This window comes from Leuciscus leuciscus, assembly GCF_965113295.1.
Source record: "Leuciscus leuciscus genome assembly, chromosome: 16".
NCBI lineage: Eukaryota > Metazoa > Chordata > Actinopteri > Cypriniformes > Leuciscidae > Leuciscus > Leuciscus leuciscus.
In genome coordinates, this window is record NC_138740.1 from 23,313,840 (window position 1) to 23,338,729 (window position 24,890).

General features: G+C 41.8%; 4 protein-coding genes and 1 long non-coding RNA gene across 6 annotated transcripts; 2 read left to right on the forward strand and 3 right to left on the reverse strand.

The window, feature by feature from the left end:
* Positions 1 to 6,681: 6,681 nt before the first annotated feature.
* LOC309477655 (uncharacterized protein) lies at positions 6,682 to 14,872 on the forward strand. The gene is made up of 6 exons (XM_082140969.1): positions 6,682 to 6,990; positions 8,092 to 8,299; positions 8,405 to 8,657; positions 8,726 to 8,988; positions 13,766 to 14,585; positions 14,685 to 14,872. The coding sequence occupies exons 5-6, from the start codon at positions 14,345 to 14,347 to the stop codon at positions 14,798 to 14,800; spliced, it is 357 nt and encodes a 118-aa protein (XP_081997095.1). The 5' UTR covers positions 6,682 to 6,990; positions 8,092 to 8,299; positions 8,405 to 8,657; positions 8,726 to 8,988; positions 13,766 to 14,344; the 3' UTR covers positions 14,801 to 14,872.
* LOC309478410 lies at positions 11,339 to 13,145 on the reverse strand. Its single transcript, XR_014198979.1, has 3 exons — positions 12,393 to 13,145; positions 11,934 to 12,210; positions 11,339 to 11,851 (listed from the first exon to the last, which is right to left on the reverse strand). It is a non-coding gene; the product is annotated as an uncharacterized lncRNA (long non-coding RNA).
* Positions 14,873 to 14,878: 6 nt separating the features above from the next.
* Positions 14,879 to 17,381, forward strand: LOC309478434 (uncharacterized protein; the record flags this gene model as incomplete). Its single annotated transcript, XM_082142031.1, has 4 exons — positions 14,879 to 16,501; positions 16,593 to 16,790; positions 16,892 to 17,193; positions 17,295 to 17,381. Exons 2-4 carry the CDS (start codon positions 16,622 to 16,624, stop codon positions 17,379 to 17,381), a joined length of 558 nt encoding a protein of 185 aa, XP_081998157.1. The 5' UTR covers positions 14,879 to 16,501; positions 16,593 to 16,621.
* Positions 17,382 to 18,702: 1,321 nt separating this feature from the next.
* LOC309478486 (uncharacterized protein) lies at positions 18,703 to 21,307 on the reverse strand. Its single transcript, XM_082142063.1, has 6 exons — positions 20,805 to 21,307; positions 20,473 to 20,689; positions 20,116 to 20,381; positions 19,772 to 20,026; positions 19,443 to 19,691; positions 18,703 to 19,355 (listed from the first exon to the last, which is right to left on the reverse strand). Coding segments are annotated over exons 3-6 (1,080 nt in total). The 5' UTR covers positions 20,118 to 20,381; positions 20,473 to 20,689; positions 20,805 to 21,307; the 3' UTR covers positions 18,703 to 18,781.
* On the reverse strand, positions 21,299 to 24,826 carry LOC309478488 (uncharacterized protein). 2 transcript variants are annotated; one of them, XM_082142066.1, is made up of 4 exons: positions 23,565 to 24,826; positions 22,665 to 23,399; positions 21,827 to 22,145; positions 21,299 to 21,685 (listed from the first exon to the last, which is right to left on the reverse strand). In XM_082142066.1, the coding sequence occupies exons 2-4, from the start codon at positions 22,916 to 22,918 to the stop codon at positions 21,599 to 21,601; spliced, it is 660 nt and encodes a 219-aa protein (XP_081998192.1). In that variant the 5' UTR covers positions 22,919 to 23,399; positions 23,565 to 24,826; the 3' UTR covers positions 21,299 to 21,598. The 2 variants fall into 2 exon arrangements, with proteins under 2 accessions (XP_081998192.1, XP_081998191.1); XM_082142065.1 differs by having other exon boundaries at positions 22,665 to 24,826.
* Positions 24,827 to 24,890: the final 64 nt, after the last annotated feature.

Genomic DNA, 24,890 nt, shown 5'->3' on the forward strand with positions numbered 1-24,890 from the left:
ATTTTAAGATGTTTCTGGTCTACAATCTGATCTGTCAGATGATGCTCGAAAGAAGAAAAGTTTTCGTCTTGAATGCAGCGGAGAACTTTTGTCATGTAATTCCTCTGAATTACGAAGCAAGATCGCGCGACAACATTTATTTAGTAGGCTCAGGCCCGCCCACAGAAATGACTGGGCCCCTGAAAAGGTCCAGTGAATGGGCCCTCCCCAAATCTGCTATAGGCTACTCATATCATGCGTGTGCTCTCTCTCTCTCTCCCTTTCTCTCTCTCTCTCCTACATTAACACATACATTTAACTGAGAGAGACTCAGGGGTGGGTATGCTATGCAGCAGCAATTTTGCTTTTTACTGTTAAATTCATCGATCTGGTGCACTTTGAGAGTTCAAAATTAAAAACTCCAACCCATATTCAGTGTGCAAATTAGAAATTTAAATCTCTTTTATTTACAGTGTCTGTCTACATTACACTACTACATAATAATAGTTCTAATATTAATCTCATTATATAATAGCCATATGTTGTAAAACAAATGCACTGAAAAATAAAGGAAACTTTCATAATTCGTTTTGGACTAATTTCTATACTTGAAAGAGTATATTTATATACTTCACATTAAAGATGTGATTGGGCCAGCCCAGTGACCATCAAGAAAAGAACCAATGGGCCGCTGATCTACGTGTTTCATGGGCCGGTGTGTCAGAAAAAAAACTAACGCTGACTTTTTTTGACCAATGCATTACACCGGCAGTAACCCAGCGCCGCCGATTATGCAAAACAAAACTAAACAAATGTACAGTTTTATGGGCCGTTAAGACTAATAGTATCAGACTTAAAAGTATGAGATGCATCGGCCCAAAAAGCACGTCGGCCCACTGGGAATCTCCCGGTAGTCCCGATGGCCAGTAGGCTAGCCTACATGCCTGGACGTCACACTTTAAATCCTACCTGTTGCCTTTCACCATCCACTTATTTAGCTGCTGTCGCATCAATTGACATGCCATCTCCTTTTCCCTCTTTCTTTTTCTATTTTTAGCCCCCGACAGCTTTTTTGCTTTATCCATCTTTTTCGACGACAACTCGCTACTCGTTCCTGCTCGCTCAGCGCTCACGGCGCCCGCGCCCGCTCGCCAGCCTGCTCAGACCATTTTCAGGAAAGGGGTGTTTCATTATGACACAGGCTATATTTTACTCGAGCAACATTAAATAAAATGCATTTTTTTTCTCACTTTCAACAATTAATGTTGCTATTTTGGTTCAAAATAAAATATGGTAACCTTTGCTTATATTTAGGATGAACATAATTATAGCTGGACTGCATGGGCCCCCCATAGCGGCTGGTCCCCAGAAAACGTTCCCCTTTATCCCCCCTTATGGACGGCCCTGAGTAGGCTAACAACGTTTAAGTTTTGTTTGCGGTCAGTTAATTAAAATTGTAATAATGTTTCACAATATTAATGTCTTCACTGTATTTTTGATCAAATAAATGCAGCTTTGGTATTAAATGCATGAAAAAAAAAAAAAAGTAATTGTTTTCCCAGTTTCGCCTGACCCAAAAACCCTCACCCTGAGAAATATTCATTTTAACCAACGAAGATGAGTATAATTTCACGTGCCCCTCATGAATGGCCATATTACGATTCTGATACGAATAATACATTTGTAGCAACCTTTAAACCATTTTCAACATTTAGCATTCGCCTCATTAAAATAAGACCATTATTTGACGTTCAATTCCTGATTTTATAGTCGGCGCTTTTTCTTTCTTTTCTTTTTTTCTTCTTTTAAAGCATTGAAGCAAGTCACTGTTCACTGCCATTATATGGACGAATGCAAAAATCTCCTTTTGTGGTCTGAAAAAGAAAGAAGCTCATATGGCATTAGAATACGACGGTAGAATACGACAGTGAGAGTAAATAATGGCTATCCCTTTAAAAACATCAAGCTAGTAACACAACGTTTGTCACTAGAGGGAGCTTTACACCGTGTTATAAGTCAGTGTTCATTAGAATGATCTTGATTCTTGAAACAAATATTTCAGGGTAAAAACTTACATTCAGTTTCTTTAACACAAATTCGAAATTTGTTCCATGTGCGCGTTTATTTCGAAATGCAATGTCTCAAAATAATACTCAAATGAAATGAAATGAAATGAAAAACGTCACAGCCACTTGAAGTAGAACTGAAGGCAAGACTAGTGCTTCAATTAATGACGATGAATGCACTCTGACCAAAAAAAAAAAAGATGAAAAAAAAGAAAAGAAAAACCTTGCCAGACAACCGTGACATTAATTGACGCTTTAAAGACTATAACAACAAGTTATTTTTTGCAATTTCACCAAAACCTTCAACAGCCAGCTATAAGCATAAGTCACAACAGCAATGTTCAATATTTTAGGGAAATCCAATTGATTCGTTTTACAACTTAAGGTTACAACTCCTCACCTGGGCAGTTGCTAGTGGGTTAAAAGGCAGTGATGATTCTAGGCTCCACCAACCTTCTGGACTGCAATTTCTTCTGAGTGAGGCCACATGCAATAAACTGATGTCGTAGTGACTTTGTTAGAGAAGCTATAGTAAGTGTTGACACTTTTCTGGGAGGCAGTGTATACTTCTCAATTCTTATTTTGTGCATCCTCGTGTCTCAGCTCCACCCCCTGTAGGATGCGAGGGAAGAAAATGAGGACGGAGGAATAAAAGCTTTTTTGTATATTGGGATATTTTAGATCACTCGAGCGTCACTTCACTGCGTCATCAGCTGCAAAGTATCTGCCCATGTTGTTAAAGTTTGGTTAAGAAAATAATAAATGTTGCCTATTAATAAAGCTAGATGCCCTGTTGATATATGTGTGATATATTTATTTAAACTGCAAAGGTAAAGCATAAATACAAAATTACTGTGACAGATGTGAAGGGGGAGGATCATTCATACCTGTGACAGGTTTCTTGACAAGAAAGACTTCCGCAAAAGATACACCTGTGCATCCTCGCTCATAATTCCTCTTGAAGCTTCCTCACTCCTCATTCCTCAATTAGAGAATTGAGATCCCCTTCAAGATGGCTGAGCTCGATCAGTTTTCGGGTCATAGGACGAAGGAGCGAGGAAATGAGAAGGTATATTGAGGGTACATCTTCTCAATATCCCTCCTCGTCTCCTCGCTCCGCTGTCCTCCATCCTATGACCCGGAAACCGATCGAGCTCAGCCATCTTGAAGGACATCTCAATTCTCTAATTGCACTGCGAGGAGTCGAGGATCGAGGAGTGAGGAGGCTTCCCGAGGAGTCATGAGCGAGGATACACAGGTGTATCCTATGCGGAATAGTTTTATCAACTAAACGTGACGCACGTATAAATTCTCCTCCCCCTTCACATCGGTCACAGTAATTTTATTTTATGCTTTACCTCTGCAGTTTATATAACCACACATATCACATATTTCAACAGGGTAGGCCTATCTTGCTTTATTAATATTTATTATGAATTTCTTAAATAAACAAACTTCAACAACATAAGGGCAGATCCTTTGAGCGCTGCTGATGACGCGGTGAAGTGATGCTTGAGTGGTCAAGTATTTCAATGTATAAAAAAAGCTTTCACTCGATTACTCTGTCCTCCTTTTCTTTCCTTGCAGCCTTCCCTCGTATCCTACAGGGGGCGGAGCTGAGACGCGAGGAAAGGAAACGAGGATGCACAGATAAGAAATGAGAAGCAGTACCCAATGTCTTTTTGCTTTCTTTGTTCTGGTTATCAGCATTACCAATTCTAACCTGTGTTAACTAGCTCACCTGCAATCAACTTGTTGATTTGTGTCACCTGGAGGGAAGCATTTTAAGTCCAGGACACGTTCTCATTCTCTCTCTCCCCTTTTTTTGTTTTCGAGGTTATTCTGGGTCGGGACTTAATAGTTTCTCTGTTGGGTACAGTTAAAAACTGTGTGATCATTTATATATGGCCTACAGTTGTTGAGTTTTTGTTTTTAAAGTCGCCTTGTAGCTTGTGCCCAGTCGGCTACACCTCAAAAGATATAGATAGGGTAGGGATTAGAAAATGTTAGGCAGGAATCTGGGGTTTTACAATCTATGGTCCTAGTAGCCTACGCGATACAATAAGACTAGATGTGACCAGACATGATCTGCTCACCAATATGACATCCCTGCAGTTTTCTGTGGGGGTTTTTGAAGAGCGAAACAATTAAAGTAGCCTACATTGTTTTTTTTACTTTTTTCTTCTCAATTTAAAGTAGCTCTCTGCCTTTTTTTTTTTCTTGAAGGCGATTCACAATTATTTGAGCAGTGGAGGATTGGCCGCAACATTTATAATCAGTGAATGGGTTGGGCGCAGGGGGGCCAACAGAGAACATTGGTATGGTTCCAAGGAAACATTTTAACTGATCTTAGGGGAATTGTTGCAATTTGTTTCACCCGTCTCCGCTCTCAGATTGGCCCCCGGACAAATTGTTTCACCGCGCTCCGCCTCGGCTCCCCTTGCCGCATTGGCCGGCCCATGAATCGTTTCGCGCCTGGCACCCCTCGCCCCGTTGGCTCTCGGAGAATTGTTTCAGAGGCGCTGGTTGCTCCCATGGCCGCCGGTGCCGCTTTCGACTCGGACGCCATTCACGCCATTCCCCCCGAATTAACACTCTCTCTTGCTGTTTTGATCCGACGATTGCGTTTAAACAACAAAACAAAATAAAACACAAGCTTATTTTTTTAACGCTGCAATTTTGCTGCATGTTAAAGTCAGCATATTTTTCTCTTTCTCGGATTGTTTTTTAAAAGAGGCATATTATAAGCATTTTACCTAGCCTATCTATGTATAGGCTACTTCATGCAGAAGCGAAAAAAAAATTGGGGTAATGCCGAGCCGTTCATAAAGTTGTGATGACGTCGTTTGACCCGCCTAAAACACATAATTCAGTATAAAGTAGTTTCATTCATGATTTTCACCGATACCAGTAAGCTGTGTTGGCCAAGGTCAGGGTTATCCAAGGTGGAGGGAATTCCTTTTGATGGCTTGCTGGTAACAAGTCAAAGTACCATCGAGTTTGGTCAGTAGCCTACAGGGGGGAAACCTTCAACTGGATGCTGGCGAATGATCTTGGCTACTCCCTCATGGTCCTGTCTGGGCATCAGTGGAAGCACGAGGCTGGCAAACTGGACAGAGGTGCCCTCATAAGGCCAACAAGGATGTCTTTCTCCAGGATGCCTGCACATTCAAGAAAGTTGAAGAAGCCATCAAAGTGCAGGCAGAGAGAGGGCACGTTACCTGGCTGTGAGGGTGACTGTCTGGTGGGCTTTGTGGTCTACAAGGAGCTAAGATGAAGATCTGTTGGCTTCAGCCATGGAGGTGGAGCCACAGGGTGAGTCTTGTGTGGTGAAAAAATAAATTCATGCTCAGCTGATCATGTGATCACAAATAAATGTAGTAACATATGGTATTGTGTAACCATAAACGTCTTCAAACTGACATTTATTAATTTTGATGACTATCACTTGCAGCAGAAGGCAGCTCAAAGGCTGGTGTCAGCGGATTCTGAGGGACAGTTTTCACACCTGAAGTGTACTTTTTGTCTCATCAGTAGATATAATTATTTAAATTTTATTGTTTCAATATGTATTATGTATGTATACCTTTTTTTTTTTTTTCTAGGTTGTTCTGGCTGCTGTGTTTGTGGATACCCTACAGATGTGGTCCTACAAGCTAATCTGCAGCTCACCAAACTACAGACGGTTCGGTCAGCAACTGACATCTTATGGGCTCTACAAGACAGTGACAGATTCCTTTGAAATCCTGGACCAGCTGGATCCGGCTCACCGCAGGATGTTCCCAGTTACTGGTGAGTCATGAGTATTTTTTCCAGTAACATTTACAAAAAAGTTCATTAGTTAATATTAGTTAGCAATATTTAACAGCACTTATACAGCATTTGTTAATCTTTGTTAATTTCAAAATGTACTAATACTTGTTAACATTAGTTAATGCACTGTGAACTAACATGAACGAACAATGAACAGCTGTATTTTTTTGACTAATGTTAAAAGATGAACAAATACAGTAACAAATGTATTGCTCCTGGTTAGTTTATACATTACAATAAGGTTCATTTATTAAACATTAGTCAAAGTGTTACCATTTTTTTCTTATAGGCAAAAACAGAGGCAGGTGCAATTAAGTACAGAAATGTTAAACTGTTAGCTAGGCTGTAATTGTTACAATGTAACTTAAATTACTTTAACATATCATTTTTGTGACACTGTTAATTAATGGTAATGAAATTTGTAAAAAAAAAAAAAAAAAAAATATCTTATCTAGTTCTTTTACAAGACACTGTGTCTGGTACTCGAGGTTCTTTTCAGAATGTGTGAACGACCCCCCATTGAGCCTTGCTTGAGCTTTTGAAAGGTGTCAGGCTCAGAACAATAACATTCCTACACTGTGCCCGACAGTTGAGGTTCTATTCGGGATGTGTGAATGGCCCCCCCCATTGATCCTTGCTTGACCTTTGATTTGTGTCAAAACAAGTTACACTTGACTTGTGTGATGTCCCTTGCATCAAAGTTTGTAGTGTGGGGGGGGGGGTTGTATGATGAAACATCACACCTTTTCCTTAGTTCTGAAAAAAAAAAAACACTTTAAATGAACTTTAATAAACTTTGCCTTGTTTTGTCTGTGTTTTAACAGGTTCTCTTGTGATATTAATGTGGCAGTGTTGATGAGGGAATGCTCTCTGTGCAACAGCGTCACTATGCTATATCACAACCAATGTGAACAGCATAGTAAGGACTGGATGAAAAGGTCCCTGCAATACATCTCTGTGTGAGACCAGTACCAGGGCACCACCACACGGCCCATCACACCACTATGGCTTGTACCAACCGCTAAGTGGTTCCTCTGTTCATGCAGAGGATATCCGGTCCCGGTATGGTGAGCTCAAAGCCAGGGTCACCTCTGTCTTTGGGTCCATCCTGAAGCTGGACTCCACAAAAAAGGTAAAGTATTAATCACAGTAACTAAGGATCACCTGTATATGTACATTTGTTTTTAAAATAATCTAAGGACTAAATGTGATGCGATCTGGGAAAACCCACCACATGGTGAAATTTTACCTATTACAGGTTTTGATATCATATGGAAGCTGGTATCAAGCCCTTTCCAAATATGTTTTTATTTTTATCATAGCTTGTTGGTAGCAAACGTTATGTTTATCTGAAGTCGGCCGATCGCTATGATTTTCTGGAACGGAATTTTGAGAAAAACAGGTTTAATAACTGTCACCGTCGGGACGCTTGGCACTCTTTTTTTTTTTTTAAACAGGATTGGCGCGAAATGCGCACTAATACACATTCACTGTACATGTTATGTGGTTTATTTTATAGGTAAACTATCTTTGTAGTGTTTAGAGACGGACAGGTGTATATACGGCGATTGTTTTGTTTTTTTCACCTCTGCGTGCGTTAGACGCGTTAGAGAAAATGGTCGCATAGAATGCATTAGAGAGAGAGTATTTTCAGCTTGACACTATCGCTGTTTTTCTGCACTAAACAAGGGAATTTTGCCAAGATATTTTCAGAGATAAGAGAAAAGATGTTATAGAATAATAATTTAATGAAAAAAAATTGACAAACTGACATTCAAACTATTTTGGAATTTACTGAAAACGGCCCAGCGCGACATCCGACGGGTTTCCCCAGATCGCATCACAAATGTACATGTACAGTTGTATATAGACTTCTGCAGGTTATCTGTTTGGAGCTTGGCCAAAAAACTGTCAGGAGCTGCAGCTGGGACCGCAGCCTGTGTCACCAATGTGGGCAATGAGCACGGACAAGTCCTCATGTCTGTGCTCCCTTCACATGAGCATCAGGGACTGCTGCCCATGGCCACTGGCCTGGTGAAGAAGTGGCTGAAGTAATCCCCCCCCCCCCCCCCACACACACTCCTCTACGTGGACAGAGACTGCTGCTCTTCTGTGGGCACATTCAGAGCAGCTGCCATGTTTAGCAGCTGGAGTGATGTGATCTCTCTCTCTCTATATATATATATATATATATATATATATAAATAAATATAATTTTTATTTTTGTTATCAGAACGAGCGCTAACCTAGAAAATGTCCAGGCTTATCTGCTTGAGGGTTGAGTGGTGGAACGAGAACCGTGCTGCTGCTGCCGTCATGCATGACCCCGTCGCCACTGGGCTGCTACAGTGGCTGGTTTCAGCACAGCCTCAATGAACTCAATCAGCGTCTTCTTGGCTGTAGTCTTGTACAAGACTATTCAAAGCCAAGACAGTACACAGGTATGTGTCTATGATTCCATGCTTTGTTGTTTTCTTTGTAATGCACAGACTTGTTTTAAAACAGTGTTTTTTGTTTTGTTTTTTATTTAATTTTGTTTTTGTCAGGCGAGCTCATTGGGGTGAGGTACCTGTGCTGGCAGCAGTCCTTGGAGTTCAGGGAGAACATTGACCCAGATGTCCCAGACAGAATTCCAGACACCTTGGTGGATGTCGAAGATGAGGGATTTGAAGATGAGGCAGAGGAGCAGGAACCCACACCATCTCCCTTCTGTCTTTGGTGTCCACCCAGGAAGCTCTAAACTTGTCTCAGGATGTACAGCCACACTCTCAGGGACTGCCACCTGAGCCCCAAGAAGATGTATGTATCCATACAAGCATCATTTGCCATGCCATAACTTTCATCCATACTGATCTTTTTCTTTTAAGGTGTGCAGAGGACCAGACGGGACTCTAGGGTTCGATCGAGTGGTGGGGCTGGCGTGGCCAGGTACCTTGTTGAGCTCAGAGAAAAGCCTTGTGCCTCAGATAGGGAAACTGCTGACATTGTTCGGCTGCGGGACAGACTGCCGGACAGTGACAAACAGGGGGTTTCTTATCCGCAGAGGCACAAGGACAGGCTGATTCAAGGCAGGTTCAAGGCCACCCAATCGAAAAACCTTCACCTGCCATGGAAAGGAGAGCCTGAAGCGGTTAGTTAAACATTTGCACAATGTCACTTTGCCATGTTGTAGGGATAAAAAAACAAAAAACATTTCCTCCTCCAGGCCGTGGCCCTTGGCACTCCTTTAAGGGCTGCTGATGGAGGAGGGAGCACGGATGGAGGAACTGTAAAAGAATACTTGATTGAGTATTACTTGATACTTTCAGAGTTTTAAGTTTTGGAGGCCACCGGCTCGTGGATGGGGTGGCTTGAGGAGATGACCTCTCCAGGCTCTACTGGAATTTTCTTTTTGGAATTATGTCCTTTTGCTTTCTTTGTTCTGGTTATCAGTTTTACCAGTTCTAACCTGTGATTTTGTTGGTGTAAACTGGTAGCTCACCTGCAATCAACTTGTTGATGTGTCACCTGGAGCGAAGCATATTAAATCCAGCTCATCTCTCTCTATGGCCTACTGTTGTTAGTAGTTTTTGCTTTTTAAAGTCGCCTCGTACCCGGGACACCTCAGAAGATAGATAGGGATTAGAAAATGTTGGGCAGGGATCTGGGGTTTTCTCATGTATTTTGCGTTGTGTATTGGCTCAACAACCATGCTTACTTTTTGGAGGAAGTGGAAAGGTAATATTTTATTTATTTAAGTTAGGAGAGATTTTAGGCATGTTTGTTCGGTCGGTCGGTGATCTCCAACGTGCTTCTTCATTTCTCTCTGATACAGTTGTAAATTGTTAAATGTGGTGGATTTTATCTTTGACAAGATGATTGACAGGTCAGTTTACGTAACAGGATACGTGTAACTAAGCGACAGAGGACCGTTAAATATGCAATTTTATGATGTGATAGTATGTCCCAAAGCTTGTATACTCTTCTGCTACACACTCAAGTATGTACTTTTTCTTCACAAAAAGAGTGCATGCTTTTAGGGTGTAGTATAAGTAAGTGAACTGAGACGCAGCAAGGGTGTGAGACACCATGCTGATCTGAGGTAAGGGTGCACTCAGAGCCAGCACATCTGCTTCCAGCTTCTTCCTGTAGTTTTTGTACCTGTTTGAAATGGCACAATTAATAGGATGAACAGAATATGAAAGCCAGCACAGCCTCGGGGTCCTTTGGCACGAAGGGCACCCCTTTAACCACTTGAGAAAGGTGGACTTTCTCCACAGTGGCTGCCTGCTTAGTTGCGGCTGGTCGTCAGTCTCTGTGTAAATGAAGAATTTGGTTCTAAAACGCGATAAATCCATTTGATTAATTTGAGTAAAAATGTGTTTTCTTTACCAAGAAAGTGGCCAGATGAAAACCACTATTTTCTGTTTCAAACTTTCACATAGCATCTTTAGGTTATAATACCATATATTCAAATCTAGAGTTTGATTTTCAAAGGTTTATTATTAAAAAAATATAATAATAAATTACTTTATTTTCCCCCCAAAATGCAATAAATCCATGGAATCAATATAAAAGTTATTTATCATATTAAAAGTGTTGAAAATAAAGTAAGATGATCCACATATGACAGCCTCTGAACTTGGTCAATACTAATCTTATATACAGGCACTGGACTAAAAATGCATTCAATCAGCCATCGCTAGGAAATACCTCCTGAACTGTATTTGCATTTAATAAAGACCACGTAATTATTCTAAAATGATTGTTCTTTTTCAAAAGGTTTATCTGCCTACATAATGGTCATAAATTGTCCTTATTTATTTTAGAACATTTAATGACTCTTCTTTTATTTGAGAACATTCACTTGCCCTCATAAATGCCATGTTAATATATCAAAACCTTATTTAAGGTTTATCTGCCTTCATGAAAGTCATGTAAATTTCCCTAAATTGTTTTTTACTTTTGAACATTTATTTGCCCTCATAAAAAGCATGAAACAGTCCTTTATTTCAGAATGCTTCTCTGCCTTCACGAAGGCAATGTTAATAGTCTTAAATGCTTGTTCTTTATTTTAGAACATTTATATGCTTTCATTAAGTTTGTTAATTGTCTTACCCATTTCTTTTATTTGTGAAGCTTTTTATTTAATTTATTCATTAGCATTCTAATGTTTCCCTAAATACATCTCAGAGTCAAACACAGTCTGTTTTTTATTTTATTTATTAAATAATTCACACTAGAACTATAAAAAAATATAAATGTAAACAAAATGCTAAATATTAAAACAAAACAAATTAACAGTAGAAACAGTACAAAAAGGTAATAAAGATTTATTAAATGGTTTACATTAGAAAAATATATAAAAAGGATTAATTAATAAATAAATGCAAACAAAATATTAAATAAATATTAAAATAAATCTTCAACAGAACATTAGTTACCGGTAACAAAAAAAGAAAAGAAATTCAAGACATTTACTCAATAGGAGCAAGTGCCCGTTGCTCTGCCAGCAGAGTTCCACACTTTTGCCTTCATAGGTGCTACAAAAGGCTTTTCCAGTGTACCGTGAGTGTCCAAACTCCTTCGTTTTTGGTTGCTGGCACAGACTGCAAGTTATTGGCATGCACTTTTTTGGCCTTTTCTGGAGCAGGCCTAAGGATATGGCCTCTTCTTCCTCCAGGCCATTGTCCTGGGCACATCGGTCACATTGTCTGCAGCTGCAATCCTTTTCTGCTCAGACAGCCATTGTGAGACTGTCTTGCCAGTAGAAGTGGCACAGAAGCTTTTTCCGCAGAAGAAGCTGTGCCCAAACTCCAATCGCTTGGGCTTCCCACACAGACTGCAGGGATACCCCTTAGGATCCCTTCCCCGGGGGTGGCTTTGCCTTGCTTTTAAATCTTCTTAAGCCCTCTTCTTCCTTCTCCAAGCTGTGGCCCTCAGCACCCATTTAAGGGCCGCCTCAGCCACAGCTGATGGAGGAGGGAGCACAGCCAGCGACGTGCATGGAGGAACTGTAAAAGAGTTATTTTAGACATTTGTTGTATTTGATATGAATTCATTCTTTTACATTGATTTATAGTTTAAAGATCTTACATGACACTTTCACCTTTTTCATTTTTGGAGGCCACCGCTGGCTCGTGGATGGGGTGGTTTGAGGAGATGTACTTTCCTCTAGGCTCTCCATAAAGTCTCCTCCTCTCTTTTTCCTCCAAAGAAATTATTGGAGGCCAGTGAGGTTTGGAGAACTTTACCCTCTCCTTTGAGGCTTCTGCTTTGCTGACACGCAATACCGTGGTTGCAAAGTCTCCTAACCTCCGGCGAAGCTTCTCCCTCCGTTCCTGCTCTCGTCTGCGGAGGACTGGAGGCCATCCTGTTTTTATAGACCTTTTTCAATGATAATGCTGCTATCCCAGGATACTGAATCAAACTGGTCAACATCACACAGTGGGGCCACAACATTTATACTTGGGTGAATGGGTGGGGCCCAGGTGCGCAGGGGGCCGCAAGGGGGCCAAGAGAGAACATTGGCATGGATCTTTGTGAGTAGCCTACCTGCAACACGATCTTCGGTTCCACAGTTCCGTTAGTCCCACGTTCCCAGCGTTCTGATTGGACCGTCCACTTGCTCGCAGCGAAGTTCCACTGAGTGCATCCCTATATGGTCATGATGTGAGGTTTGTCATTGGTCCTTCTCGAAAGTTCCACTAAGCCTGCATCCTGATTGGCCTGTGGGCCGGGACCGCTACAGAGCGCGTTTTGCTAAGTGGGGGAGGTATTTCTTAACAGTACTATGCAGTGCTTTGAACATTTAAACAGCTTTTATTACTGATCAACGATATTTTAATAAGCAACCATTTTAAGCAACCAACCGTGCATAAAGTAAGGGTTAAGGCGAACACCTGTTTGCATTTTTATTTTTCGTATTTACATTTACTCCGAATGTCATGGTTGAAATATGATCATGAATATTAATATGAAGCAATGGCTTTGTCGTGTTGATTTATTTTCTTGAGCTATAGTTACTGTGTTAAACATGGTTAATTTTCCGCAATTCTGTGTGGTTTTGTACGATTTTATGTGCCTCGAATGAATATTTTGGGAAAAATATTAAAGCGGCATACATTTTAATTACTGTAGTAAAGCAATGGTAAGTTCGTGGTTACTTTACTGATGTTGTTGGCTACTGTTACTTTAATACATAGTTACTTTAGTAAAACTATGATTAATTTTTGCAACAGTAGGCAACTAGCTAGCCTACGCAGTTGCTTTTGATTTGACAGACAGCGATTTATTATGGATCCAATGATTTTTTTAATCATCTCTATTTTTTTTGCGTCAAGCTTTCATAAATTAAGAGGTGAGGGTCTTTTTCGTATACGCATTTAATCCAAATGTCATGGTTGAATGATCATGAATATTAATATGAAGCAATGGCTTTGTCGTGTTGATTTATTTTCTTGATCTATAGTTACTGTGTGAAAAACCATGGTTAATTTTCTGCAATTCTGTGTTTTGTAAGATTTTATGTGCCTCAATTAATATTTTGATATTTGGTTGTCTATGTTCCTCTTATTTTAAAGTATTAAATTCGATTCACATTTATTTGTATAGCGCTTTTCACTACACATCGTTTCAAAGCAGCTTTACAGAAAATGCAAGTTTCTAGATAACAAGATATATATATATATATATATATAATATACATATAAGATATTATCTGTTATCAGAGGTGACTGTCATAATAATGTCCATGTACAGTTCTAGGATAATACAAGTCATGCAGTTAGTAAACATCATGCATTCATTTAGACAGAAGCAATGATGTTTCTAAAGCAATTATTACAGGTTTTGATCGTAATGATTACAATATAAAGATAATTTGACCGTTTTGATTTGATTGTCATTTGTGTGTGTGTGTCTTGTAGAAAATGGATTTCAATCCTGAATTTAGGAGAGCGCCCACTGGTGAGCTCACCCTTAAGGCCTATTTATACTTCTGCTTCGAACTTACGCCGTAGCTACGTCGTAGGCTGTGTTTAGCGCGCGTACCCTGATGCGCACCTCTCCAAAAATTTAACAACGTGTCAATTCTACACGGACGCAAGCGCTGTGATTGGTCTGCTAGAACCCCTCCCTCGGGTTCCACATGGTCCCTCTGCATGAGTAATTGCGCGTCAACGCGGACAACAACGCAGAAGTATAAATTAAAACCAACGCGTTGCCTACAGCGTAGAGGCTCCGGCGTAGGTCAGACGCAGAAGTATAAATAGGCCTTTAAGCCCTCTTCTGAGGCAGCGGCCCTCGCTGCGGTATACAGGAGAAATCCCACTCCGGGACGCTCATGGCCTGCTTTAAGGGTGAAGGAGGCCATCGCTCGTGTGTCAGCACAAGGAGATGACACATCAAGTCACCACCTTGTGCTGAGCGAGAGCGCCCTGCAGTTCGGCCAGTACTGGGGTAAAACCCTAAAATGGTTGCTATCCAATGACATTGGATATGCATCCATGGTGCTGGCCGTCCATCAACGGGAGCGTGAGGGAGGAGACACCACCCAGTCTGCCATCATGGGGAACAAGGATGCCTTGCTGCGATATGCTGCCCTGTTCCCTGACATGATGGCTGCCATCAGCGAGCGCCGGGTTCAAGAGGGCACTGGCACACCAGCCCAGGAGGACATGATGCGAATAGGCTTTGGTAAATTTGCCAGCATGTCCTTCAAGGACCTTTATGAGGCAGTGGATAGGGGTATGATTTACATGTTTAACAGAGGATGACATAATTCTCAATTCAGTTAAGAATGTGTTGTGTTGGGGCTTGATTTAAATGTGTGTCCCTCCTTTTCAGCTTCACCAAGTGGGTTAGGAAGCAGGAAGCCTGACCGGGTACCAAAATGGATGCTCTGCAGATCTACATCAGGAGAAGAGATGCTGAGAAGATGGCATCAGCGCCTCCAGGCATGAATCTCACTGATCTCTTTATTTGTTTGTTTTGGGATTTTTGTCTTGTAATTCAGCTGACTTGAGCTTAATAATGACACTGTCCCTCATTTATCATTCTTGCGTAGAAACGGGCGTATATGTTGGCGTAAGATTATGCTTACACTCCTCTCACCGCCTGATTTATGAAGCTGTGCGTACCTTTGAAATCCAGGTGTACGCAATACCTTCCTTTGATAAATGCCGCGGCTGAAAACGATCGTCATTAGAATAACACGCCCCTATATATTCAAGTCTCCGCTTCCCCCCACGCCCTCATTTTACGCCATGGACACACGGAAGACGGCAAAGAAGAGAAACTTGGATGAGCAAATGACCTATCACAATGCATTATTTTACAGCACGTGTTTTGAAACAATTAGCATTTAATTTCGTATCACGTCACATGTATTGGGGTGTACAATAGTGATGATGATGTGATGTGGAGTACCATTCATTCACATTAATAATTGCATGACAATTTGTAATATTCTTCTTATTATTATGATTTTTATTATTAATGACGCTTATTGTTATTTAGAAGAAGAATGTCGTTATTATTATTATTATTAATATTATTATTTAAAAGAAGAAGAATGTCATTTTTATTATTTTGTCAGTCTGAATAATTTTTTTGGTCATTGAAAGCCTTTCATTACTAAACCCAGTCCGTGCACACCTGCCGGGCCTAACCCTGGCCTAACCATCGTTTCAAAGAATAGTACAACGGCGAGCGCGTCGAGTATAAACGCCTCGTCAGTTTGGGGAGGTGCGCGCGCAGTCTGCGGAGACTCGCGCTGCGGAGCCAGGCGAAAGTATAAACAAGGCTTGAAACGTCAGGTAAAGCGCACAGGCTCGCAACTGAAGGAATACATATGCCTACAATTCAAATGCTTTGGTAAAGTCACACAACTTAAACATTGAAGTCCATGTTGCACAAAAATAAACACTGAAGTTTATAATTACTATGTTGTTGTTTTTTTACAGTGGGTCATAATATATCATATCTTTTAGTTTGTCAGTGCGTTTTGTGGTGTTAGGAATTGTTTTTCTGCGCATTCCCGCACTCAAAACGTGCGTACACCACCTCCTGAGCTGGCGTAGGGTTTGAGCGTGCCGTACGCCAACGTTCATATTGATAAATCTCAAAGTCACCGTGGTTTTGGGTGTACGCCAGGTGTACGCTGGAAATTTGGTGTACGCACTTTTGATAAATGAGGGCCACTGTCTTTTTAGAGCTGCTTCAAAATAGAATGTGAATTATCACATCTGATAAAGTTTGCATCATTGATTCTGTTATTTCCCTGTTTATTACTGTTAAGCTGCTTTGAAAAAATCTATATTGTATAAAGCGCTTTATAAATAAAGGTGAGTTGACTGATTATTAACACCCTTCATCCTGATATTAACAGTGGCCGCCTCCAGCTCAGCTTCTGCAGTAGAGGAACAGTCTGATGAAGATCTACTTGCTGCACATGTAGATGTTCCAAGCTCCTTGACCAGCAGAGGATGCAGGAGATCTGGTGGACCCAGCAGCTCCACTTAGAGTGCATCCAGGACCCGCCAGGTGTACAGCTGTACAGGAATACAGGACAGGTGACCAAGGATGGGGTCATTCTTCCCTCGTACCGCTGTGCACGTGGCTCAACATCCCTGGAGTCGTTCCACTTGCACTTGAATCGCCAGGTTTGCATTACACAAAAATAGCGTCTGTTGTTTATTTGTGAATATTTGCACTGTATGTGTTTTTTTCATGGTGATCTGAATTTGTTTTTAGGTACAAGTGCAAATGCCTTGCATTTTCAAATGTACCTGTTGGAAGGACTGGTGCAGTGGAACGAGGCACGTGGGGTCGCTGCTGTGGAAGGTGCCAGTAGGGAGGAAATCTGCTATGCCGGCCAGCTCCTGCAGTACTGCAATGCACTGAGCCAGCAGCTTCTGGCTCTGAAACTGGCACAGGATTACACCAGCCCTGGTGAATACACAGGGATTGTGTTCATGAAGACATTTTACTTTAGCTGCTTTTCACCCATGTGTTATTAAAACATCTATGTGATACACTCTGTATTTCTACAGGAGAGCTCATTGGTGTGGAATACTTATATTCCCAAACCAGCAAAGCATTTGAGGAAGACATGGGTGTAGATCCTGATATTCCAGATGGGATTCAGGAAGAAGACCTGCAGGGTGATCTGGAGGGTGATGAGGGGTTTGAGGATATATGCCTTGATGAGCCCATTGAATTCATGGAGCTCGAGGGCACTGACCTGCAGCCCCTTCAGGAACAGACAGCGGCCCTACACTCTCCTGGTCTGTCCTCATCCCAGACAGTCTCAGTAGCTGAGTCCTCCTCTCCTGCCTTGCCCACTCAGAGCCAGGTAAATGAATACCCATAAACACACTGTGTACACTGAGATTTTATGGTGTGTGATGACGTTATTTCATTTTGGGTTTCATTTTACTGCCTGGCTCTCTGCAGAACTTACCCTGCCGGTCAGACCATCGCCGGACTCCGGGTAAACCGATGGGCTGCCATCATAAGGGACTAAAGGATAGTCCTGGCTAGGGTTTTGCCGATAGACGATAGTATCGTGTATCGACGATAGTCAGAGATATCGCTGCTGGCAGATGCCTTTGACGATATCAATACGATAATTGGCTCGTTTTCCCATTAATGTATTAAATCATCATTATTATTATTATTATTATTATTATTATTATTATTATTATTATAAAGCTAGTATTATTAAATTAATTAGGAACTACAATTAACTTGCCTTGCCTAAATTCATAACGACATCACCACAACAAAAAACTACATCCCACAACAAAATTTAATTGCAAGGTGATCCATTCACAAATTGTCAAGAGTGCTTGTTTTAACAGACGCATCATTCTTATACAGAGCCAAGATGAAGACTGCATCGTTGTTCGTCAGTATTTTGTTTCCAAGATAGCACATTAACAAAACATTTAATGACACTAATAACACTAAAAACAATACAATTACAAAATATTAATGATAATAATAATATCAATAAAATTATATAGGCCTAGGCGGCGGCCTAATAAAAGTATTTAGTTCACGAACGTAGCACAACTCCATCTGTGAAAATCAAAAGCAACTTCAAACACTTGTTTAACAATAAATATTCTTCTATTTTTTTCACTGTCAATAATGCAAGTCCACAAGAGAAATATTAAGCCAGTAAATTAAGAGTTGCTATACCGTACTTTCTGCTTTTAATTTGTTTTAATATTTGCATTCAGTATTTTGTTTACATTTTATATTTTTTCATAGTTCTAGTGTGATTAGGCTATTAAATAAATAAACACACACACACACACACACACCAAAAAACAGACTGGTTGACTCTGAGATGTAACTCCATTACATATAAATGGATTACTATTATAAAATAGATATAATAATCTATTTTTAAAAATAGATAAAAAAACAATTTAGGCTTTCATGAAGGCAGATAAACCTTAAATAAGGTTTTTATATATTAACTTGGCATTTATGAGGGCAAATTAATGTTCTCAAATAAAGAACCCTCATTTATTTAGGACTATTTACACAATGTAAAATAAACAACAGTCTTTTAATGACTGCTATGAGAGCAAATAAGTGTTATTTTAATTATTTTAATAAAAGTGTTGTGTAATTTTTTTATTAACATGGCCTTTGTGAAGGCAGATAAGCATTCTAAAAATAAAGGACTGTTTAATGGTTTTTATGAGGGCAAAAAAAAGTGTTCTCAAATAAAAGAACAGTCTTTAAATGTTCTAAAATAAATCTTAAGGATTATTTATGTGACCGTTATGAAGGCAGATAAACCTTTTGAAATAAAGAACAATCCTTTTGAAATAATTAAATGATCTTTATTAAATGCAAATAAATAGAACATTTACAAATACTTGGAAGAAAATACTTAAAAGAAACAATATTTATAAATAAATTATTTACACCAAAGGATTTTCTTCATTTCTCCTCTCCTGCAGCCACTCTTCCACAGTCTTTCCCTCTGCTGTGGCACAGAAGAAGAAACTGCCCACCCTGGTGTGCCCAAACTCTTTTATTCTGGGCTGCCCACATCGACTACATGTGTACTTTTTGCGTTCACGTTTCTGTGGAGGGGGCAGCCCTTGTTTTTGAGCTGCAAACTCTTCTGCCTTCCTCTTTCTCCACAAAGTTGTTCTGCTCAAGGCAGAGAGGGATGCTGATGGTGGGGCAGAGAGGGATGCTGGCGGTGGAGCAGATAGTGATGCTGGCGGTGGAGCAGATAGTGATGCTGGCGGTGGAGCAGAGAGAGCGGGTGCTGATGCGGGGGGAGGATGGCGCTGCCCACGTCGTATGGCCTGACCTGACAGGTCAGGGTTTACGGTAAAGGGGAAAGGTGGAAGTGCTGATTGAGGTGCAGCGGGCATCTTCTGCTTGGCTACAGGAAGCAGGGTGTCAGACACCATGCTGATCTGAGGTAAGGGTGCACTCAGAGCCAGCACGTCTGCTTCCAGCTTCTTCCTGTAGTTGTTGTACCTGTTTAAAATGGCACAATTAATAGGATGAACAGAATATGAGGATTGTAAAATTCCTTTTAGCTGGCTGTAAAAATAAACTACTTACCAGACAGAAAGTGTCCGCTGATTGACCTCAAACAGCTGAATCCTTGCCCGTCCCCTCAGTTCTGGGCAGTTCCCCACCAGCCTCCGTATGGCCTGGTAGTCGTGTAGAACGGCAGCCCAGCGGTTCAATGAAACGCCCCACTTCACCTTCCCCGCTGGATGAATGGAGCAAAGCTCCAGACATACTGCCTCTACAATTCGACTAATATTGGGCCATTGCGCAGGACCCGACCCCTGCCCCAGCACACACCTGTAAAATAAAATAGGGAATTATAAAAGCATATAGTCAATTATATAATTAAAGTTCTGTGTGCAAAATATTTAACTTACCGCTTCAGGCTCTCCTTTCCATGACAGGTGGAGGTTTTGGAGTGGGTGGCCTTGAACCTGCCTTGTAAGAGTCTCTCCTTGTATCTCGGTGGATAGGAAACACCCTTTTTGTCACTGTCCGCCAGTCTGTCCCACAGCCGAACAATGTCAGTGGCTTCCCTATCTGAGACAAGGCTTTTCTCTGAGCTCGACGAGGTACCTGGCCAGGTCCACCACTCTATCAAAACCTGGTGTCCCGTCTGGTCCTCTGCACACCTAACAAGAAGAAAAAAGAAGTTAGTGGATGGATGAAAAAAAGTCCTCCATATGATGGCATGGCAAGGGATGCCTTCATGCATACATACATCTTCTTGGGGCTCAGGTGGCAGGTCCTGGGAGGACTGAGAGGGTGACGCTGAATCCCGAGACAAGCGTACAGCTTCCTTGGTGGACACTAAAGAAAGAGGGGAGATGGTGTGGTCCTGCTCCTCTGCCTCATCCCCAAATCCCTCATCTTCTGCATCCCCCAAGTCGTCTGGGATTCTGTCTGGGGCATCTGGGTCCCGCCCAAAGTTCTCCCTGAACTCCCAGGACTGCTGCGAGCACAGGTACTCCACCCCGATGAGCTCGCCTGACAAAACAAAGTAAATAGAAAAAAGTTTTAAAATAGACACCTGTGCATTACAAAGAAAACAACAAAGCATGGCATTATAGACACATACCCGTGTACTGTCCTGGCTTTGAATAGTCTTGTACAAGACTACAGCCAAGAAGACGCTGACTGAGCTCATTGAGGCTGTGCTGGAGCGAGGCACTGTAGCAGCGCAGCGACGACGGGGCCTCATCCACGACGGTGGCAGCAGCAGCGCGGTCCTCATTCCACCGCTCCAAACCCTCAAGCAGATAAGCCTGGGAAATTTTCCAGGTTAGCGCTCGTTCCTGATAAAAAAAAACAAAAAACATTAACACTAATTTATAATTACAATAGAGATGAAACAGACCATCAAAAAAAAAAAAAAAAAACGCACATTGAGGTGATTGTGTGTAATCTTACCGGGTATGAAGCGGTTGAGGTGGTTGTGGAAGGACTCCAGGGAAGTGGAACCCCGAGTGCAGCGGTAGACAGGAAGTATGAGCCCTCCCTTTGTCATACTTCCTGTCTGGGTGTACAGCTGCACACCAGGGGGGTCCTGGATGCAGGGAAGATGGTGTCTTTGAGTGTCCCAGATGACGTCCATCCTCTCCTGGTCCACCAAGGGGATGCCCATGGTTTCCCTGGCGTCCGTGAAGGCCTCCAGCAACTCACCAATCAGCTGCTCTGTCTCCTCCACGCCACTTGTGCAGCGTCGACAGTGCAGCGCCAACTGTCTGGAGGTGAGCCTGCTGGTTAGCTGGTCATCAGTGAGGCCTCTGATGCCCTGCTGTTGCTCCAGCTCCCTCATTTTCGCCTCCCTCAGCAGAGCCACATCTCCCTCGTCCCAGACGAAAATGCAGGCGGAGAGCTTCGCCATGAACAGACCGTAGAGCGGGTGGCTGTCAGTGTGCAGACCTGCGGCGAAGCGCATGAAGATATTGACTGCTATTGCAATTTTACTATTTCCTTGTATTGATTATTTTGTCCTGTTCAGCACTTTGGTCAACCATGGGTTGTTTTTAAATGTGCTCTACAAATAAATAATGAATGATGAATGAAGTGCCACACATCGAGACGTACCACCACATCGCTCCAGCCGCTGAACATGGCACCTGCCCTGGAGGTGCCCACAGAAGAGCAGCAGTCTCTGTCCACATAAAGGAGTGTGGGGGGAGCGACTCCAGCCGCCTCGTACCTTTTCACCAGGCCTGTGGTCATGGGCAGCAGTCCCTGACCCTCATGTGAGGTGAGCACAGACATGAGGACCTGTCCGTGCTCATTGCCCACATTGGTGACCCAGGCTGCGGTCCCAGCTGCAGCTCTCGCCAGTTTTTTGGCCACCTATTGTTTAAAAACAGAAAATTCAGTACAGATAACCTAAAAAATATTTATATACACCTGTACATACACATTTAGGTATATCTAATATTTGATTATGTTACCTTTTTTGTGGAGTTCAGCTTCAGGATGGACCCAAAGACAGAGGTGACCCTGGCTTTGAGCTCACCATACCGGGGCGGGATATCCTCTGTGTGGACAGAGAGGAGCCACTTGGCGGTTGGTACAGGCGGCTTGGGTGGTGGAGGTGAGATGGGCTGTGTGGTGGTGCCCTGGAACCGGTCACACACAGAGAAGTATTGCAGGGACCTCTCCATCCATTCCTCACTATGCTGTTCACATAGCTTGTGATATAGCATAGAGACGCTGTTGCCAAGAAAGCGCTCCCTCATCAACTTTGCCACATGCATATCACAAGAGAACCTGTTAAAGCACACAGACAAAGGCAAAGTTTATTAAAGTTTCTTTAAAGTGTTATTTTTTTCCAGAGCAGAGGAAAGGTGCGTTGTTTCCCATAGAAAAAGATAAAAAAAAACTGTACAGACTTTGATATTGTTTTAAGTCTGACATCTATCGAAGGTCAAGCAAGGCTCAATGGGGGGCCGTTAACACATCTTGAATAGAACCTCAGCTGTCAGGCTAGGTGTCTCAAGGTGTTGGAATGTTATTGTTCTGAGTTTGACACCTTTGAAAGGTCAAGCAAAGATCAATGGTGGTGGGTCGTTCACACATTCTGTATACAACCTCAACTGGCCGACACAGTGTCTTATGAAAAAACTACAAAAGCAAGATAATGCTTGTTTTGTGTACAACTTACGTGTAATTCATTTTAAAAGTACTAACATAAATGTTATTTTTAAGTTACATTATTACCATGACAGCCTAGTTAACATTTTAGTAGTTAATTGCACCTGCAATAAGAATAGTTTTTTCATGACTCACCGGTAAGTGAGGATGGCTGGGAACATCCTGCGGTGAGCCGGATCCAGCTGGTCCAGGATATCATAGGACCACGCGGCCAGCTTCTTGTGGCAGCGCTGACACTCCAGGTATTCTGTTGCCAGAAAATACCAGCCGTGCAAATTCAGCACCCGCCTCACTGTCTTGTAGAGCCCACATGATGTCAGTCGCTGACCAGACAATCTGCAGTCTGGCGAGCTGCAAATCAGCTTGTAGGACCACATCCTGTAAGGCATCCACAAACACAGCGGCCAGGTGAAGAACACGTGCAGCCTTCCCTCTTATCCTACAGGGGGCGGAGCTGAGACGCGAGGAAAGGAAACGAGGATGCACAAAAAAGAAATGAGGATGCACAAATAAGAAATGAGAAGCACCCTGAGAAGCAGCACCCAATGTCCTTTTGCTTTCTTTGTTCTGGTTATCAGCATGACCAATTCTAACCTGTGTTAACTAGCTCACCTGCAATCAACTTGTTGATTTGTGTCACCTGGAGGGAAGCATTTTAAGTCCAGGACACATTCTCATTCTCTCTCTCAGCACTTACCACCACCATATTCTTTTATAATTCAATAGATCTTGATTGACAAATCCAGTGTTTGCTTCCTTAATATCAATTGCTATTGATATTATATATAGTAGATCTTTTTCGGTGCTTACTTTGCCTCTTTGCTTGGAAGGTTGATATTCACACTCCCAAGGACGAGACTGAGATAAAGCCTTGAAAAGACAAGCAAAAATAACATTCAACTTGTAACTACAAAGCTAACCTTCCGAAACACTCATTAAGTAATCTTCCAGTAACCCGTTTTTCTTTGGAAGAAATGCTTCCATTTGAAAGATTAGGCTTGGCATATTTTGAATGTGACCTTTGACCTCCTTCACCTCATTCTTCTCCTCTTCAGTCAGTCCTTTATCAAATCTATAATTCAGAGTAGGAAATGTATATTAAATTGCTACAATCATAGTCAGCATAACAGATCATAAAGAATAGAAGAAAAAAAAACATTTTATTTACTTAGTCAAAGACTTTAAATTGTCCTTTAAATTCTTTTTCTGTGAAGTTTGGAGACTTCCTCTAACTTCTAACATCCTCTAACTTCTGTGTTGTAGCCTAACATATTGTTGGCTTGTCTAATTTTGTTAGGAAGATGTTAAACCAGCTGGGTGGAACATTCAATCCTTCTATCCGTTCACTCTTTTGTTATTTTCCCCTTTTTTTTGTTTTCGAGATTATTCTGGGTCGGGACTTAATAGTTTCTCTGTTGGGTAAGCAGTGCAGTTCAAAACTGTGTGACCATTTATATATGGCCTACAGTTGTTGAGTTTTTGTTTTTAAAGTCGCCTTGTAGCTTGTGCCCAGTACACCTCAAAAGATATAGATAGGGTAGGGATTAGAAAATGTTAGGCAGGAATCTGGGGTTTTACAATCTATGGTCCTAGTAGCCTACGCGATACGATAAGACTAGATGTGACCAGACATGATCTGCTCACCAATATGACATCCCTGCAGTTTTCTGTGGGGTTTTTGAAGAGCGAAACAATTAAAGTAGCCTACATTGTTTGTTTTTTTTATTTACTTTTTTTACTTTTTTCTTCTCAATTTAAAGTAGCTCTGTGCCTTTTTTTTTTTTTTCTTGAAGGCGATTCACAATAATTTGAGCAGTGGAGGATCGGCCGCAACATTTATAATCAGTGAATGGGTTCGGCGCAGGGGGGCCAACAGAGAACATTGGTATGGTTCCAAGGAAACATGTTAACTGATCTTAGGGGAATTGTTGCAATTTGTTTCACCCGTCTCCGCTCTCAGATTGGCCGCCGGACTAATTATTTCACCGCGCTCCGCCTCGGCTCCCCTTGCCGCATTGGCCGGCCCACGGATTGTTTCAGGCCCCGCGCTCGGATTGGCTTCCAGAGGAATCGAAACCGCAGCCTGTGTCACCAATGTGGGCAATGAGCACGGACAAGGAACCTACACCATCTCCCTTCTGTCTTTGGTGTCCACCCAGGAAGCTATAAACTTGTCTCAGGATGTACAGTCACACTCTCAGGGACTGCCACCTGAGCCCCAACATGTATGTATGCATACAAGCATAATTTGCCATGCCATAACTTTCATCCATACTGATCTTTTTCTTTTAAGGTGTGCAGAGGACCAGACGGGACTGGTGGGGCTGGCGTGGCCAGGTACCTTGTCGAGCTCTGAGAAAA

What these genes read in the sequence shown, in the direction of transcription:
- LOC309477655 (XM_082140969.1), top strand. Translation starts at nt 14,345, where the DNA reads ATGGTGCTGGCCGTCCATCAACGGGAGCGTGAGGGAGGAGACACCACC. An exon ending in TTATGAGGCAGTGGATAGGG is followed by an intron (nt 14,586 to 14,684) that starts GTATGATTTACA and finishes CCTCCTTTTCAG; the next exon opens with CTTCACCAAGTGGGTTAGGA.
- LOC309478486 (XM_082142063.1), bottom strand. An exon ending in GGAAAGGAGAGCCTGAAGCG is followed by an intron (nt 19,692 to 19,771) that starts GTAAGTTAAATA and finishes TTTATTTTACAG; the next exon opens with GTGTGTGCTGGGGCAGGGGT. An exon ending in CAGCGGACACTTTCTGTCTG is followed by an intron (nt 19,356 to 19,442) that starts GTAAGTAGTTTA and finishes CATTTTAAACAG; the next exon opens with GTACAACAACTACAGGAAGA.
- LOC309478488 (XM_082142066.1), bottom strand. Translation starts at nt 22,918, where the DNA reads ATGCCTTACAGGATGTGGTCCTACAAGCTGATTTGCAGCTCGCCAGAC. An exon ending in CCAGCCATCCTCACTTACCG is followed by an intron (nt 22,146 to 22,664) that starts GTGAGTCATGAA and finishes GTGCTTTAACAG; the next exon opens with GTTCTCTTGTGATATGCATG. An exon ending in AGCTGAACTCCACAAAAAAG is followed by an intron (nt 21,686 to 21,826) that starts GTAACATAATCA and finishes CTGGGACCGCAG; the next exon opens with CCTGGGTCACCAATGTGGGC.